General features: G+C 36.2%; 1 protein-coding gene across 2 annotated transcripts in view; it reads left to right on the plus strand.

Annotated features, from left to right (window-relative positions):
* The window catches only part of LPIN1 (lipin 1), a 49822-nt gene extending 32925 nt beyond the window's left edge, over positions 1–16897 (plus strand). For both annotated transcript variants that reach the window (XM_053938150.1, XM_053938151.1), the window contains exons 14-20: positions 1018–1162; positions 3714–3862; positions 5481–5567; positions 8268–8420; positions 10246–10360; positions 12388–12491; positions 13343–16897. In XM_053938150.1, the coding sequence (XP_053794125.1) occupies positions 1018–1162; positions 3714–3862; positions 5481–5567; positions 8268–8420; positions 10246–10360; positions 12388–12491; positions 13343–13502 (913 nt within the window). In that variant the 3' untranslated portion in view covers positions 13503–16897. The remainder of the gene's footprint in view (positions 1–1017; positions 1163–3713; positions 3863–5480; positions 5568–8267; positions 8421–10245; positions 10361–12387; positions 12492–13342) is intronic.
* Positions 16898–17171: the final 274 nt, after the last annotated feature.

Raw genomic sequence — 17171 nt, forward strand, 5'->3', positions numbered from 1 at the left:
TTCTTTGTTTAAATTTAAACTGGCCTTATAAATCTCTCATTAAAAATGTATTGTTTGCAAGCAAAATATGACAAGTGGGATGTTGAGTAAGGCTTTTGAGATCACACGTCACAAAGGATAAGACAGGCTTTTAAATGTTGCTAGTCATGACTGCAGTACCTTGATATTGGGTCAAGACTACCTAATATTACAACGCCTCCAGGTGTGATTGAAATAAAAGGCCAAATACTGATTGTTTTAAAGATACAATTTGTAGGATCTGAAAGAATTTTAACTTACAACTACAGTGATAGGTTTTTTTTTAACTGTAGGAAAATGTTTTTTCTGAGGAAGAATACCCTTAAGAAGTTTCTAAAAAATGGTTGTAGGAGAACAAAAGTAATTATTCCAATGTGTATTTAAACAAAGTACTATGAGGGAGGTCAGGTTTTATGACTTTTCATCATTGTATTCTGAACAGGGTAATGATGTTCAAATCCCAGAAAAGAATAATCCAGTTATCTGAAGTTGCTCACTGAAAGAACTGGAGGAATTATTTTGTATGATAAAACTTCCATAACCTGTGTTTTTTTAAAATTAAATTTTAAATTCTTTGTGGGAGAAGAGAAGAGGGTAAGAGAAAGGCAGCATAACAAGTGCCTCTTTCTTCTTTTGAGAACAGAGAATTTTTTTTTTTAGTTATAGTATCTAATGGGTATTATATTTGTATCATATGAGATTTTTGAATTAATGTAATACATTAATTTATATTCATCAAATTTAAGTGATGAAACTGTTGTTATAGCCATTCACTTACCTGTTATAATCCAAGTCTGAATAATGGCAAATGTGTGAATGAAAGTTTGGTACTTCACTGATATACTAAAACTCATGATATGAATGACCTCCTGTGAGACAGTACTTGGTAGCAGAGAATCAATGACTTATTCGGTGACTCACTGTTAATGCATTTTTAATGGATACTGAGATGCATTTACTGACACGATAACATCATTTTCTGTGTGTGCAATGTTCCAGAATAAAAGATGAATCTTCTTCAAGTGATGAAGACCCTAGAGCTACGAAACAAAACCTCGGGTCATTACAAACCAACTCCAGTCATCTCTCATTATTGTCTGGAATCAGTTACAAAAAATCACTTCGACTCACTTCTGACCAACTTGTAAGTTAATTTTACATCCTTGTCCTGAAATGGCATTTCTAATGCAACATAAATCTTTACTGTTATTCAGGCTTCAAAGCTTAATTAGCTCTTACGTCTTGCATTTAATTCTCTCTCGTTATATTTTTCAAAAAAGCTTTTTCCATTCTCTTTTCTGTGTTAAACATGAATGTTGTTCCTTGCAGCAAGTGCTGGGGTTTGGAGGTGGGATCTAATTTAGAAAAATATCAAATTCCAAAGTGTGTATTTGTCACCTGAGTAAGTGTATTGAAACCACATCCTTCCTTGTACTATATGAAATGTGTATAAGGTAACAGGCATCTCTTCTTTCTCCTTCCTCTCTTTTCCTTTTCTCTCATTTATAGGCAGATAGTAATATTTTGCATAAATACAGTTTTCTGTTAGTAACTTCTGAAAGAGCTGCTTGTGAATTCATGAGACCAGGCTATTGATTTATTTGGAGCTTATTAATTTCTTTGAAGCCAATTCTCTTCCTCTGTGACAGAGGTGTTTTGGCTAAAGATGACAAAACTGTTGCTGTTTTGTGTTCTGTACATTTCAATTTGATCTGGAAAAATGGGCTACTATAGGGAAATACTTCTTGTCATCTTAGGTACAGATAATTTTCTGAAGGAAACCCACACGAGGCGTACAGCATTTAACAGCCCATCACTCACTGCCTGGATAATTTGTAAGAAATGCAGTTTTAACCAAGAGACAGATGAGATGTGTTGGTTATTTTCTGTTGCAAAGAGAGAGCAGGGGTTACACAAATAAAGTGAGACATTACAGTTTCAGAAACTTTGCAGAAATTAGTTGAAGTTAAAACTAAACTGCTCTTAAATTGGTTTCTTGATGAAACAGTGGATGAGATTCATCAGTTACCCATGAGTTCTGTATTCTCACCTTCTTTTCACTTTTTAACTAATTGAAAAGTTGCAATGAAAGATAATGAAGGCAAGATACACTGAGATAATGAAGGAAAGATACACTAATATGAAATTCCTACGGGTCTTGGGAAAATGAACATCTAGGTTCTCAAATAGAATCAAATCAGTAGCCTCCTGTCCCACATGTCACTAAATGGCACAGGAGACAGTGAAGGGCAGCAAAGTGGGAGAGTTAAGGATAGCTAGTGTAGGCTGAAGGGTAATAGTTCGTGTGATGTGAGAGGTCCATTATTGTACAAAAGAGATAAAATACTGTAGAACACAAATCCTCCTAGAAAAGGTCTTAATTACAGCTTATGGAACTTCATGTTACTCACATTTCTCTCTGTGTATCTGCCTTTCAGAGTGGGAAACACCCATAGATGGTTCCCATTCCATCATTTGTTACTGTTTATGTGAAAATTTGGGGATTTTTTTAAATTTACCTGATTGTGAAACAGAATTTTTTTGTTTGTTTTTTTCTGTTCTATAAATCAATGCCTAGTATATACCACACAGGGTAAGCCTCTGCTGTTGTTATTTAGAATACCTCTACTAAAAGCAATAAAATTCAGTGTGACCAAATTGAGTTGATTGGTTGGATGCCAAGCCACTCTGTCACTCCCCTTCTCAGTGGGACAGGAGAGAGAACAGAAGGTCGATAAGCAAAGAGAAAAACAAGCATATTCTCTACTTCCCACCAGTGACTGATGCTCAGCTACTTCACAGAAAACAGGGCTTCAGCTCTGAGAGGCAAACATTGTAAAATAACAAATGCCCCTTGTTCCTCATCCTTTCTTTAACTTTTATGTCTAAGCTGATGTATGGTATGGAGTACCCCTTTGGTTAATGTGGATTATCTGACCTGGTTGTGCCCCCTCCCACGATGCTGTCCACCCCTAGCCCCTTGGTGGGCGAGGAATGTAGGAGAGGCAGTGCTGGTGCTGTGCCAGCGCTACTCAGCAGTACCCAAAGCACCAACACCTTTCTAGCTGCCAGTGCAAAGCACAGCACTGTGAGGGCAGCTGTGGGGAAATGAGCTCCAGCTCAGCCAGACGGAATACAATTTCCACCCCGTTCCATACCATTTGTATCTAACTCAGTTCCCACATAATTGATACATCTTCTAACTGTTCCATTGTATTTATTTCTCATTATCAAAATCTCTCCTTACCCACAGATTCAATTTAACTGCATTCTTAAATCATCTCTATACCAAACATGTATTTCATTAACTACTATGCTATCCTTTCGTAGATGCATGTTACTTTTCTATTCCATGGCCTTCCGCCACCCCTCCAGATCCATGACTTGGTCTCCATTGCATCAGGATGGGTGGTCAGGACAGGAGAGCAGCATACCTGATTGTTGGCACTGGCACCGGTCCGGCTCGGGTCCTCATTGCATTCCCCTCGCTCCTTGCAAAATTCATTCTTCATCAGTTCATGTCATTGCTGCTACTTTGCTTCCTGCAGCATACAACTTGCACCACAGATTATTTTTCCCCCAAGGTTAAATCTCCCTGAGGCACATACTCCAAGGCAATGATCATGTGCAACTTTTACACTGTGTCCATTTCACATGCTTAGTTTGTTGATCACCTTGCTGGTAATGTCTTGCAGAAAAGCTTAAAGCTCAAGAATGGCCCCAATGATGTGACCTTTAGTGTTACGACCCAGTATCAAGGCACTTGCCGCTGTGAAGGCACCATTTACCTATGGAATTGGGATGATAAAGTTGTTATTTCTGATATTGATGGAACAATCACACGGTGAGTTCATGAACAGGGACAGACTTTATATACAAGGATTTTCCTCTTTAGTTTAAAGGAAACATAATTAACAAGGAACGTTAATCACAGAATCTTCATATACAAGTGTTTTGAGACATTTTATTTCTTGTTTTTGGTGGTTTTTTTTGGTTGGTTTTATTTTTTTTTTTAATTTTTAGATCTGGCTTTCAATACAATACAACAATCTTTAGTTGAATTCTTAATTTAATAGACACATGTCATATGTGCCCATTATTTGTCACCTGTTGGTGTTTCATGATAATATTTACAGCAGTATTGGAGGACCTTCTGCAACATTCTGACCTTTTCATGACACTCATGAAGTAGGTTGTAATTAAAAGAGTAATTAAAAATGAAGGAGTAATTAAAAAGAAGAAACATGTGAATTTTGTTTTAAATGGCATTCACTGGAATCAGTGTTAGGCATTATTAGAAGACTAGACTGCAAAATCCATGTCAGAACTAGAATCTGATGGAAAGTTTCAGATTAGTACTTCGGGTAAAACTCATAATTTTGGAGTGACCAAAATGATTCACTGATTGGCTGGTTTCTGTTTATTTAGTGTATTTAACACTGGGGAAAACAATTGTGTGTGGAACAGGGAAAACATGAAATAAAAATACAAGCATTGTCTTTTGAAGTGAGATGTTTAATTTGTTTTGAAATCAATTTCTTTCAAAATCAAACTTAGCTATATCTACTTAGGAAAAAGAAGAAGGAAAAATAATTTTCAAGAGCAATCTGAGGGAAATTAAAATACTTGATTTAAACTGAAACTCTCTTCTTTCTTGTGGTTTATCCATTGTATGTCAAACTTCCCATTTGGTGCCAACATAAATTAACACCTCTCCCCACTTTGCTTTCTTAAGCTTCAGTAAAGTGAGTGGGATCTATTCTCTCTGCTATTGATCTGCCTAGAGTTACTGAATCACTTCACCTTACAATGCCAATGCAAATCCATCGTAAGCCACTGCCCAATATTTCTTCCTCTAAGATACAAATTATTCAGGGTGTGGACTTTTTGCTGTGTACAGAGCTTTGTCAAGCAAGATGCTCATTTGCACTATTTGTTATTATAGTGTAAATAATTTTCTGTCCTATAAAGCAGGAAATATATTGAAGCTAAAACAAATATTTCAAATTAGTTTACACCTGACCAACTCCTGGCTTAATGTGGAGAAGTTAGTTTGAAGTAAGCTAGACTGTGACTTACGTCATACTTTCAATTTCCCATAAAGTTCCATTATGGGTATGTTTTGTTTATTTGGAAGACAATGTAAACCTCAAAAAGTATGTTTAGCATTGGTGGCCTCCTAGATGTCTGAGTGATGGTCTGTATTACCTTTAGGGCGCAAGTTTATCCACCTCGGGGCACAGGAGTAATTTAAGCAACATGGCCAAGTATGAGTATGTCAGTCTATCTAAAAAAAAAGGGAAATAAACTAATTCTCTTCTGATGACAATCAGTCCCTTACAGAATTACTTCTTTTCGTTTGCAGCTACCCAAGTAAGTTAGTGGGATTTGTATTAGACTTGACTGTTATTATTAAGTATGGATTTTTTTCAGCTCAGTTATATTGTTTTTCCTTTATTCAGGTCAGATACTTTAGGTCATATTTTGCCAACCCTTGGCAAAGACTGGACACACCAAGGGATTGCGAAGTTGTACCATAAAGTGAGCCAGTGAGTATTCAGTAAATATGTTCATGCATCTGTGGCTTGTGTTTATTCATTTGCGCATATAAATTTAAATTTCTCCAGGCTTCTCTTAAGGGTGACAATTTCATCAATTTCTTGTCACTTCAGTAATGCTTACACGTTAATGTCTCCTGCATGATATGCAGAGCAAAACCTGCTTTGTGATAACAAAAACAAAAGCCCTCTATCTATGAGTGGTGATTGCCCTTCAACCAGCCCAGATACAGATAGTTCCCAAGACTGCAGTAATTTAAATGAGTTCTGCAGTTGCAGAAAATGGAACATAAGATGCTAATATACCTTCCTTTCACTCCTTTGAAGAAATGCATAAAGACTGTGGCCCAGGGTTGTCACTGTAGTTGGAATTCTTCTTGCTAACTTGACTTACCTGGAGTTGTGTAGGGATGGAACCTAGAACTTATGGAATGAATCTGTTTGGGGGAGTTCCCTTTCTTTCCACTGAGTAGAAAGGGAGTTCAGTGAAACAGTTTTGATTTGAACTGTTTAAACATCGGGCTTCTAGTCAAGCAAGGTAAATCTCATCCTTAAACCACAGCACAATGTCTTATCTTGATGAGAAATCTATCTATTTTGGGTACTCATTACTAATACTATTGTTGTTTTACTTGTATAAATAACGAGCTTCAAAGACATTGATGATGATCTGCTCATTGTATAATTTATTTTATTTCTGTATGTAAGTGTTGCTAATCTATTGTTAAATTGCAGGGTAAGGAAGGATCAATCTTAAAATATTTATGTCATTGGTTAATTTTGAGAGCAAGTGATAAGTAAAAGTTGCTTAAAATGCAATTTAAAATTATTGGAAGTCAACAAGGACCATGCTGTGAAGGGCCTAAGGAAAAGCCTTTAACCTGGCAACTTGCTGTATTATAGCCCAGTAACTGACCTGCACTGATGTCTGCTGGTCCACAGTAATAAATACCTTTCATGCCATTGGAGCAGGGACTTGGATTCATCATATTTACTTGTGGCTTTTACATCCTGTGTAATTCTTGAAGAAAGATGGGCATCTTCAAAAAACAGCTCAATATACCTAGGATCTAATCATGTTTAAAAAAAATATTTTTTTCCCATTAGCTCTTGAAGAAGTATCAGGAAACAGTATATCAGCTATTCTTTAGGTCAGTCAATATCATTAACATTCTATCCAGATATGACCTAGAGTAATTCATTCCAAAACAATGGGGATGTTTCCTCTGATGAAGATGAACAGGAGAGAAACAATTAGACTGTACCAGCTCATGTGTGGTGGTGTGTGGGAATGCCTCTAGGTGAGCAAGGCTAGTGCAAAAGTACAGGTTCCCTGGATACATTTTACAATGTAGTCAAGGCATTTTGTACACTGGAAGATCAAAGACAGAGTATGGGGATCTTTGTAATTACCCCTTGAGAGAAAAAAAGGAAATGAGGAAAAATGAATTGATGTCTGAATGGGGTCAGATGGAGTATCTGATTTTAATTTTTACAAGGAGGATTAGTGATTGCTGTTTTCTTTTATTGCAAGAATGTCAGCTTTTTTTTTATATATTTAAATTACCATAAATGTTTGAAGAGGCTCTGGTACACATCACAACTCTCCTCTTAGTTAATCTGATTTGTTCTGTGTACTAGAGTTATGCTAAGGTTCGTTTAATGCTTTTTGTTTTACATGGATGATGAATTATAAATTATGGGTGTTAGAATCTAAATTATGCCAGAGACACTTGTCTGCAAGTTAGACAAACGTGTTCACAGAGAAGACAGGACAGCCTGGGAATTCACATGCTGAGTTTTATAACCTCTGCATTACATTTGGTGAAAATGTTAATTAATTTCTTTAATTGCAGTTGTTATTTCTGTGCCTGCTAGCATTATCAGTTGTTAGGGCTTTGATGATCATAAACATAGGGGAAAAATAGATTTGAGTCATGTTGGTTTTCAAATTACTGAGATAATTATGTCGTGGCTAGATATTACAGCTGAACACCATATAAATGCTTAATAGATAGAACTAATGACCATGTGTGCACTGAATACAGTATTTCTTTATTTTATGAAAAGTAATTATTAATAGAAATTGGAAAGTAAGCTGCTATTAAGTTGAACTAATATCAGATAGGATTCTGTTTTATCATGAACAGAATCAAAGGCAACTTGTGACTTCCATTTCAGTGTCAAGTTAAAAATTAGTTCTCATACTGTGTTTTGAAGCTAATGTTCTTCCAGCTTGAGAAAATATGTTACTGCTGGACATCTTTTTTTTGCAGAGGCCTGAGAAGCAGGAATGCAACACTGTTAATATAACAAAGGCTAATACACCATTGTCTGCTTTATGTCAAGTGTTTTTTTTCCTCTTTGCAGATGTCATTTCAGTTAATTCTAAGGACAGTGGTTCCACAGCACAGGGGTGGAAGGGTAACCATAAGGAGTCATAAGTCCGGAGAGGAGCAGAGATAAATGAGCCCTCTTTAGGTGTAATTACTAAATGTAGCAGGGCTAGATAGATTTTAATTATCCAGTTTTCTGGCATAAGTGTTTTTACTCCTTTTAAATTAAGTCTGGGTTAAACATATTATTTAACAGCCATGATTTGATTCATGTAAAAGTAAACCCTCAAAATTATTACTATCTAAACACCTGCTTTATTTTTACAGTAGTTTCTTCTTTTATATCTGCTCACAGAAATGGATATAAATTTCTGTACTGCTCAGCACGAGCTATTGGAATGGCAGGCATGACCAGAGGATACTTGCACTGGGTCAATGAAAGAGGAACTGTGCTGCCTCAAGGGCCAGTTTTGCTGAGTCCAAGCAGCCTATTCTCAGCTCTTCACAGGTAATGCAATTTTGCTTTTACAGAGAAGGAAACTCTGAGGTTGGTGGAGGCTGAATTATCAGCTTTTTCAAGTGGGAGTGCTTGAAATAATTAATTTTTTTTTTTTTTTTGCATATTGGTGCAAATTTAAATAAGAAGAAATTTTGTTAGACCAAAATTCAGTAGTTATGCAATATCTGTTTTTTGCCTAGTTTATATCTTAGCTGTATATTAAGGCACAGGTGTGTTCACTGTTTACCAGTAGATACTGCTTGGTGACTTCATGTGTTTAACATTGTGTGTTCATATTTAGCTATGGGACAAATGTGGATATAGTGATCATCTTGTTACCTGTAAGGTGTTCCAGCTGGCATAAGTATATTTTTGTGGAAAGTTATTTCTTGATGGTTTTGAAGAAATTCATGTGAAAGTGAATTTAACTTTTTATATGCCTGACTGCACTCTGGGATTCTGTGAGGACAATGTTATATTTTCTAGGTGTTGAACTGTGGTGAGTGAATAATAACAGCACAGATTATTAATATTGTACCTTCTGCCTAATTCAGCGAAGCATGTCAAGTGATTACTGAAAATATTTTAAGCTGTTAAAAGCTGCTGTGACAAGATATATTTCATTAGAATTTTTAATGGAAGGATTTTCAGATGTTCTCCTGATTGAGTGACATGCTACAGGCTGTCTTACCAGTCACATTCTAAATATAAGAAACCATGGAGGTATTACAGTGCACTTCTCAGACTGATTATTAAATGCAGTGAAAGGTAGTTGCTGTTATCTTATGCTCCTTGTATCTAGAAATACATTTAAAATTATACTCCTTTTGGTATCTTGTTTAGACTAAGGAATGCCCATTTTCAGTGTACACTGTTGTAACTGCTGAGGTGTATGGGCAATAAATGACTTCACTGTTCTATCCATAAATTTAATCCTTGTAGATTTGAGATCAGGTGTATGTGAGACTGAGGAAAGGTGGTTTTATTCATCTTTTGCACATTCTCAGACATTGATTTATACATGGATCTGCTCTTCCAAAGGGCTGCTTTACTCCCATGAAGCTTCTGTACTATTCACATCTTCTTTGACATTTGTGTTGGTACTAGGATCTAGGATTCTGAGCTTCTTAAGTGTTTTTGTGTCATGCTGGCATCTTCCTGTGTTATGGGAACTCCAGACTCTGCCACCTGTTCAGTCCTCTTGCCAAGAGAAGCTGTTGTGAAAGGGCTTTTGCCCAGAGATGAGCTAACTCCTGTGTTCATTAATGAATTCTCTATTCTGCAGGAAGCAGCTGAAGAGAAATAGAAGATTCCTTTATTCCTTAACTTTTGCTAATTAGCAGTGGTGGAGAACCTGACTGTAATTCTGTCTTAACAGGCTGAGGTGCTTCTAGCACATATGGTGCTAGAGGATTGCAATCCTTTTAAAAATAATTTTTTTTTTAAAAAGCACCATAAACAGTGAGGGCTAATATAATCTAGAATCATTCTGCAGTTCTCAGGAAGCAGTTTACTTGGTAAGAGTTTATTCCTCATAAGGATTGATTTAGCAGCTACTCCCTGTAATCCACTATCCTTGCTCTGTAGCATCATTATAATATAGATTTCAATAGAAGTTACCTTGTTTCAGAGGATTTATTTACTGTGCCCATTATATAAGCTTGGGAATACTGTTTTGTCTTCATGGGCAATCTGACTTCTAAAAGATTTATTGGAGAAGGGTGGATGCTATGCAGTAGTATCTAGCTAGGTGAAAATGTTGAATAAAGAAGATAAAATGGTTTTTGGTGTATTTCATGTGTACTTATGCAGCTTCCCTTTTTTATCTTTTCAGGGAGGTCATAGAAAAGAAACCAGAAAAATTTAAAGTTCAGTGTTTGACAGACATCAAGAATTTGTTTTATCCTAACACGGAACCCTTTTATGCTGCTTTTGGAAACAGACCTGCTGTAAGTAATAGCTGAATTTATTTCTATTGCAGAGAATAGAAACATTGCTGTTATTTCATGGTTCTGTTGTATTGGAACCTAGAAGCTTTAAATGAGAATTAGGAGCATTTTATTAGGTCCTGTAAAAAAGAAAGTATTAAGGTTCTTCCTCAAAAATACCATGATGTAGGATTTAGAGATGGAAGAGCAGCAAAGTAACTATGTTATATCTGCATAAATTAGCAGTTAAGCTTGTGAAGAAACCACACAGATACAGTGTCAGTGAGATAACTGTGGGCAGGCAGAAAATATTTCAGATTAATGTTGGTGGGATTTACTTCAAACTACACTCAAAAGTACACTCAAAACACCTTGAACATCCCATCGAAGTCAAAAAGGTTCTGCTTCATAATGGAAAGTGATATACTTGACATAGAAAAGGAAAGACAGATCTCTGTCACTCATTGGAAGACTGGATTTTTGGACTATAGAAGGCTCCTCCTCCTGCCCTTGACCAAAGAATAATGTTGTGCATCTAGAGAAGGAAATAGTCTCATGGGCTTGGGCTGAGGGGGGACCCTGGCATGTAATTATCCCTTCTTTAGAAGCATTATGTCAGAGCTTACATTGCTGTATTGAATTGTTATATTTTAGGCAGTTTAGTTTCCATTATTGAAGCACTTTTAAACAATGATTATGAAATAACATTTTAAAAACTTCTGTGATGTTGTATTATAGATAATAACTACCTCTGGTTCCATTTTTTTTGAACCTCAGGAAAACATGCATGAAAATAATGATTTTATTTCAATATTATTTCAAGTAAGACAGTTACTGTTTCTAAAGTAATTACTGTTAGCTTACTCTCATGCTTGCTGCCAGAGTGCAGGCTTCAGGTGTGTAACCTGCTACAGGTTTTGTATAGCTCAGGATCACAGCTTTCTCAATTTTCTGCTCTGGGTTTTCTGTTGTTTTTCTGTTTTGGTGGGGTTTTTTTTTGAAGTTGTTTTTTTGTTGTTGCTGTTTTGTTATGTTTTGATTTGTTTAGTTTGATTTGGATTGTTTTTTTCCAAGAAAAAACTCGGGGAAATTTCTGTACTCATGGGTGTTACAGGTGCAGACAGTGTGTGGACTGCCATGATACTAAATTCTTGAAGTGACTGCTCTTTGCTTTTGTTCAGTTACTTAATTTTTTTGAACAGTCTTTACAATATAGAAATAAAAATAAACTTTGTTGCTTCATTAACATTCCAGTTTTTCACCATCTTGGCTTTTAAAACCATGATTTATATTAGCAAAATGGAAATTGGTTTTGCTCTGATCTTCTGGGAGATGTTTTCAACTTTGGTTTTGGCAAGCTTTTCTTCAGAGCAGATCAAAAGTTATTTATTGTTTTCTTTAACAATCTGAATTTCGTAGAATGCATTCTTAATTCTGACTTCTACTTGTACTTCCCATAGTTATATCTGCATTACCTGATGGGGCTCACTGTTGCAGTTTTGGCATGTATTTCTTGCTTTCCCTCCTTTTCTCCTTGCTCTGACATGGAGTATGCCATATGAATATGCCACAAATCTGAACTCAGGAGCTAAGTGATGGCTTTAGTAAAGGCATATTTGTTATGAATTTTGTGACCTTGTCCTTAAAAAATAACTCCTGTTTTACATGTAAGTTACATTTTAACCTCTGTAACTGTTGTAACATACTTGGTACAATGCACACAGGTCATCAAATATTCTCTGAAAGAAAAATGAAGGTGCTTTTATACCAGATGTCATTAGTTCTTCACTGAATGTTATTATTGTGTCAAGGGAAGTTGCTAAAAAATTGTGGCAAACTTCTTATCTAGCAGCAAATTGTCTGTTTCATGAACATTTCATTAGATTGACCTCATTTGTAACATAATGGAGAATTTCAGGCACACAATAACTAGGTGAATTTAGTACCAGTTCTGTGTAAATATGTTCTAGCTGTAATATATTACAGCAAGATTACACATGGATTTGCAAAGGCAAAATCATTATTTTTCTTTTTTATATTCTTTTTAGGATGTTTATTCATACAAACAAGTCGGGGTTTCTTTAAACAGGATATTTACAGTTAACCCCAAAGGAGAACTTATACAAGAACATGCAAAGACAAACATCTCATCGTAAGTAATCTTTTATCCCTAACACTTGATGGACTACATGAATTTGCTGTAACTTACAACTCAAGTTGCCCAAAGATCTATTCAACTTTAGTAAATAAAGATTGTTTTGAATGCTTCAAACAAAACAAAAAAATATTTAGAATAAAATACAGACTTTCCATTTCCCTTCAGTTAAACTGACAAAAACATTTTTTTTCTATTTAATATAAAATATTCCATCTACTTTAATAATGTAAAAGATTTAGAAGTGGATGATTTAGTCTGCATAAAAAAGAGACTCACTAGTTTGCTGACACCATCTGCCTTTTCCTGGCCTTTTCAAAATTTCCTTTTCCTGGATCTCTTATCTAAAAGAACCAGAAAACAAAATCTGAAGAGAGGGTCAAGTGCTTCCAGGAAGATGCTTAGGCACTGGTAACCCTGAACACTGAAATGGCTTTTAGTAATATTAAGTGCTGGTGTCCTTAATTGAAGGGGAGCCATATGTGTATAAAATATGAATAATCAGCTGAGCAGGGAGCTGCTTGAGCCAAGCTGGACAGAAATGGAGAAGCAGAATGTGGTGCTTGAATATTTTAGCAGATGATCTGGGTGTAAAATGGCATCTGTTTCTCACTAGGTAAGTATCATTTGTTGGAATGAATGGATTAGAATGAATTTCTTATCCTAACTGTGAATTCTTTCTGGAAGCTGGGCACCAAAATTAAATTCAGTTTTATTCCTTTGAGGACGGTGACTTGCCCACTTTGTCTGTCTGTAAATGTAGTCATGCCTGAGTGGTTTGGGACATTAAAAAATGAAAATGAAATGGTTCAGCATTCTTCTTTTTTTTTTTTTTTTTTATTTTCCAGCTATGTCAGACTCTGTGAAGTGGTAGATCACATTTTCCCTTTGCTGAAAAGAAGTCATTCTTCAGATTTTCCTTGTTCTGACACCTACAGCCAGTTCACCTACTGGAGAGAACCTCTGCCACCGTTTGAAACTCAGGATGTACATCCAGCCTCATCTTAACCCCATCTCCAAATTGTTGGTCTCACCTCAAAGAATGGGTTGGCTTGTGTTGAAAGGACACCACTTGGCTTTTGCTGTTGACAGTTCAGTTGGAATCTGTGAAGTTGTGAGCATTGTATTCTGCTGTTGTGAGCAAACTTGGAATGCTTTTTCATACTTAGTCAGGTTTCCAGACAAGAGGAGTCTTGCTAGAAATAGGAGTTGCTTTTCTAGGTCCTCTCTCCGTTCCTCAAATTTTGCCATGCACTTTCATTATATAAGGTCAATTAAAAGTGCAGTGATGTTAGGGTTGCAGGTAAACATGCCATAAGGTTGTAAAGTGATTCCATGTCTGTTCTGCATCACTGAAACCATTTTCCATCTTGTCAGAACCCCTTGCCAGTAAGGGAGCTGAAGGTGCTCACCATTCCTGACATTATCTGGTGTCACAGACAGGGATTGCAACCTATATGTCAAAATTCTGCTCTCTGAAGGAGCAAATGATTCTTCCCCTCTCTCCTTGCTTGACCAACAACTATTTGTTTAATTACTGGTCTAGAGTTAATTACTGGTCTAGATTCTCAGCAGATGTAAATCAGTGTAGCTGTGAAAACCAATTGAGCTGTGTTTGATTTATTCCAGCCTGTTTTGACATGGGACATTTCTGAAGAAATAAATTATGTGCATTTTAAATAGAGAGTAAATTAAATAGGATGGCCAGATTCTTCCAGTCTTTCTCAGTTTGAGAACTGTCACGCTTCAAGGGTAGCTTTTTGGATGGAAGTAAGTGTTCAAGTGGAAAATACAGGCCACTGTGGATAGTGCCCACCTTACTGAAGTGGGTGATGTTCAGTAAACACATCTTTCCCACACACAGTGTGCTGAGGTTGAAGATTTTTTACTGAGCCAAAGATAGTAAGGATTTTATCAAAATGGAATAGTTTTGTTTGAAATATTATTTAAAAATGTGAATTTTGATGCTGGTAAATGATGCATCTCAGGTTTTTACTGTATGGATTTTTTTGCTTTGTTTTGTATCATAAAGAATGGATACTTTTAGTGCAATTTACTGTCCTTTAAGGTAATGAAATTTCTTTTTTCTTTTTTTTTTTCCTTATTTATCCAGACACAAGCTGTAGATAGTGCTTTTGACAGCCTTAAGACTGAACTGTGTGCACTAAATGCAATACTGTGGATCAGTTGATAACATTTTCCAAATGGTCTGCCTTTACACAATGTGGTACTTGAAATATGGACTCCAAGTGCCCACATGCCAAATGGTTTCAAATGTATTGTAATTAGGAAAGAAACTTTCTTCTTCCTTTGGAAATACACTGAAAAGTCTAATTGCTCTCTGAAATGCTGAAAATGGCATCATGGGTTGTTATGTACATTGTATTTCAGTATGACTACACTGGTGGTTCACAAGCTGTGGTCTCTGCCAGCTTGTGATCTGAGGCTATAGTATGTGTTTTGCAGCTGCTTTGTAGTGTTTTCACTTAAGAGTTTAATAACAGGAAGGCAGAGTGGTCCAGCAGAAATTTTAAGATGTGATTATGGTTAGTTATCACCCAGAAATTTGGAAATGGCTGCTCTGTATCACATTTGTTCTGTAACAACAAATTCTGGTTTTGCATGTCAAGAGTGATAGCAGTGTAGATAGGATGGTAACTCTCTGGTAGGGGTTTTCTGAGTTTTACTACTGAAGACTTTATCTGGAATCTTAGTGGGCCAATTTATGATTTCTCTGTGCCTTCAATAGTAATGAGAACAAGTGCAATGCTTTACATAGCAGCAGTGTGCAGTGGAGAGCCCTCCCTAAGTCTTCCTTTTCCAGGAACGTTGCTGCTTCAGGAAAGGTAAATATCTGCTTTGGACATATCAGGACACAAAGAGGAAGAAATAAATGTTTGATACGCCAGAACTGATCGTGTTCTCTTGAAAGTTTCAAGAAAATGCAAATATCTTTTTATTTCAAGGTGTAGGAAATATGGGGTGGATTTTCTGAAAGACAGTCAGTGGGGATTGCATATTGCCAAACTGAGATGGTTGCATCTCTAAATGTAGTCACACTTCCCTTTAATTATCTATTAATACTTGTCATTAATGATTGAATAAATGGACGGATTGACTAGCTGCATCCTGTTTAAATTCAGTTTTGATAAAGGCCTACTTCAAGCCATTTGTTATGTAAAATAAAACAGTGAGAGGCTGTCAGTTTTGTGGTTTTTATCCTTAACAGTAGTTAAAATCTATTTTCCTAAGATGCTACACACAGCAACTCCCACCAGAAAAGATGGTCCCTGAATGTTCTCCACAATTAAAGCCTGTGATAACTTAATAAATATATAGTATAACTTAATAAATAGGCAGTCCAGGGTTGTTTGTTGCCTTTAGTGTTTAAAACCAAATCAGTGTGAATGAGGAACTATTGTAATTGTCAGATTGTGGCCACAGTGCAGTGCTGGTACAGGTAACCCTGAGGTGCTGCAGAATCTGTCCCAGTTTTTCAAGATTTGGTTAAACAGAGTTATGGCTGACTTGATCTAATGTTGGTAACCATCTGCTTTAAGGCTGAAGTTGGACTGCATGACCTCCAGGGGTCCCTTCTGACCAACTTTTCTGTGATTCTGTGACGTTCAGCACTTCAGTTCCGAGTTGCTGCATCCCCTTTTGTATCCAAAATTGAAATCTAGCTGAACAGTGTCAGGAATGTGTGTTGCTGTAACTTTTATCAAATTTACTGACTAAAAAGACACTTACATGAAAATCAAGGATTTGACCTGCTAGAAACATCACCATACCTTTTCAGAAAGTGTAAGACATTTTGATTTGGTAGCTGAATAATTTTAGCATAATATTTAAACTGCTTTGTTAATTCATGTAGAAGAAAGATGTATGGTTTAAAAAATTGCTACTCTTTCTGTGAAAGAAAAAAATCAACCTTGCTTGCAGTGTCATGCTGGTTTTTATTACAGAAAGAATATGTTAACATAAGTATGCAGACACATTAAATCACAATATATTCTATTCATACAATACACAGAAACTAGAATATGCAGCAGTTAGGAGTGGCTAATGTTTATTTTCTTGATGCTGATGACCACACCACTCTAGCTGGGTCATGGGAGGGAATGAATGTTGTACTTGTGACATTAGTTCTGCTGAAGATAAAATGTTACTGCTGTAGTTTGGGGAAGGAGGAGAAAGAGGTATTGGGTATTTTTTTTTTTTTTTTGTAGATATGGTTTGTTATTATTTGAAAGCCTATTTATATACAGTGTTTACTCTGTATATGTATGTGCTACTGCGGTGATGAAAATAGTTTTAACACTTCATTTTGATCTGCTGAATGCAACAAGGGTTGAAATATATATTGTAATAAAGGCAAAAATAAATTTTTCCTGACTTTTCTATTTTCCTGTATTCTTTGATCATGGCAGAGTGCTTTTGCAGAACTGCTGAACCATGGCTTTTGTATCTCCAGTCTCCACTACCTGTTTCTTACGGGGGCTATCCAGTATAACTTATATTATTTTTGCTGTTCAGCTGCAGTGTTTTACCCAGAGCCTTTTAAAACTGAAAGATTTAAGTTTACTGAGGGAGATGGGGCCAGGATCTGGGCTCTGGCTGTTTTGGGACATGGGAACAGCCCCTTGGAGCCAAGAGCAACCAGATGGGAACTGGAGC

The sequence above is a fragment of the Vidua chalybeata genome, chromosome 3 (genome assembly GCF_026979565.1).
Source record: "Vidua chalybeata isolate OUT-0048 chromosome 3, bVidCha1 merged haplotype, whole genome shotgun sequence".
In the NCBI taxonomy this organism is placed as follows: domain Eukaryota; kingdom Metazoa; phylum Chordata; class Aves; order Passeriformes; family Viduidae; genus Vidua; species Vidua chalybeata.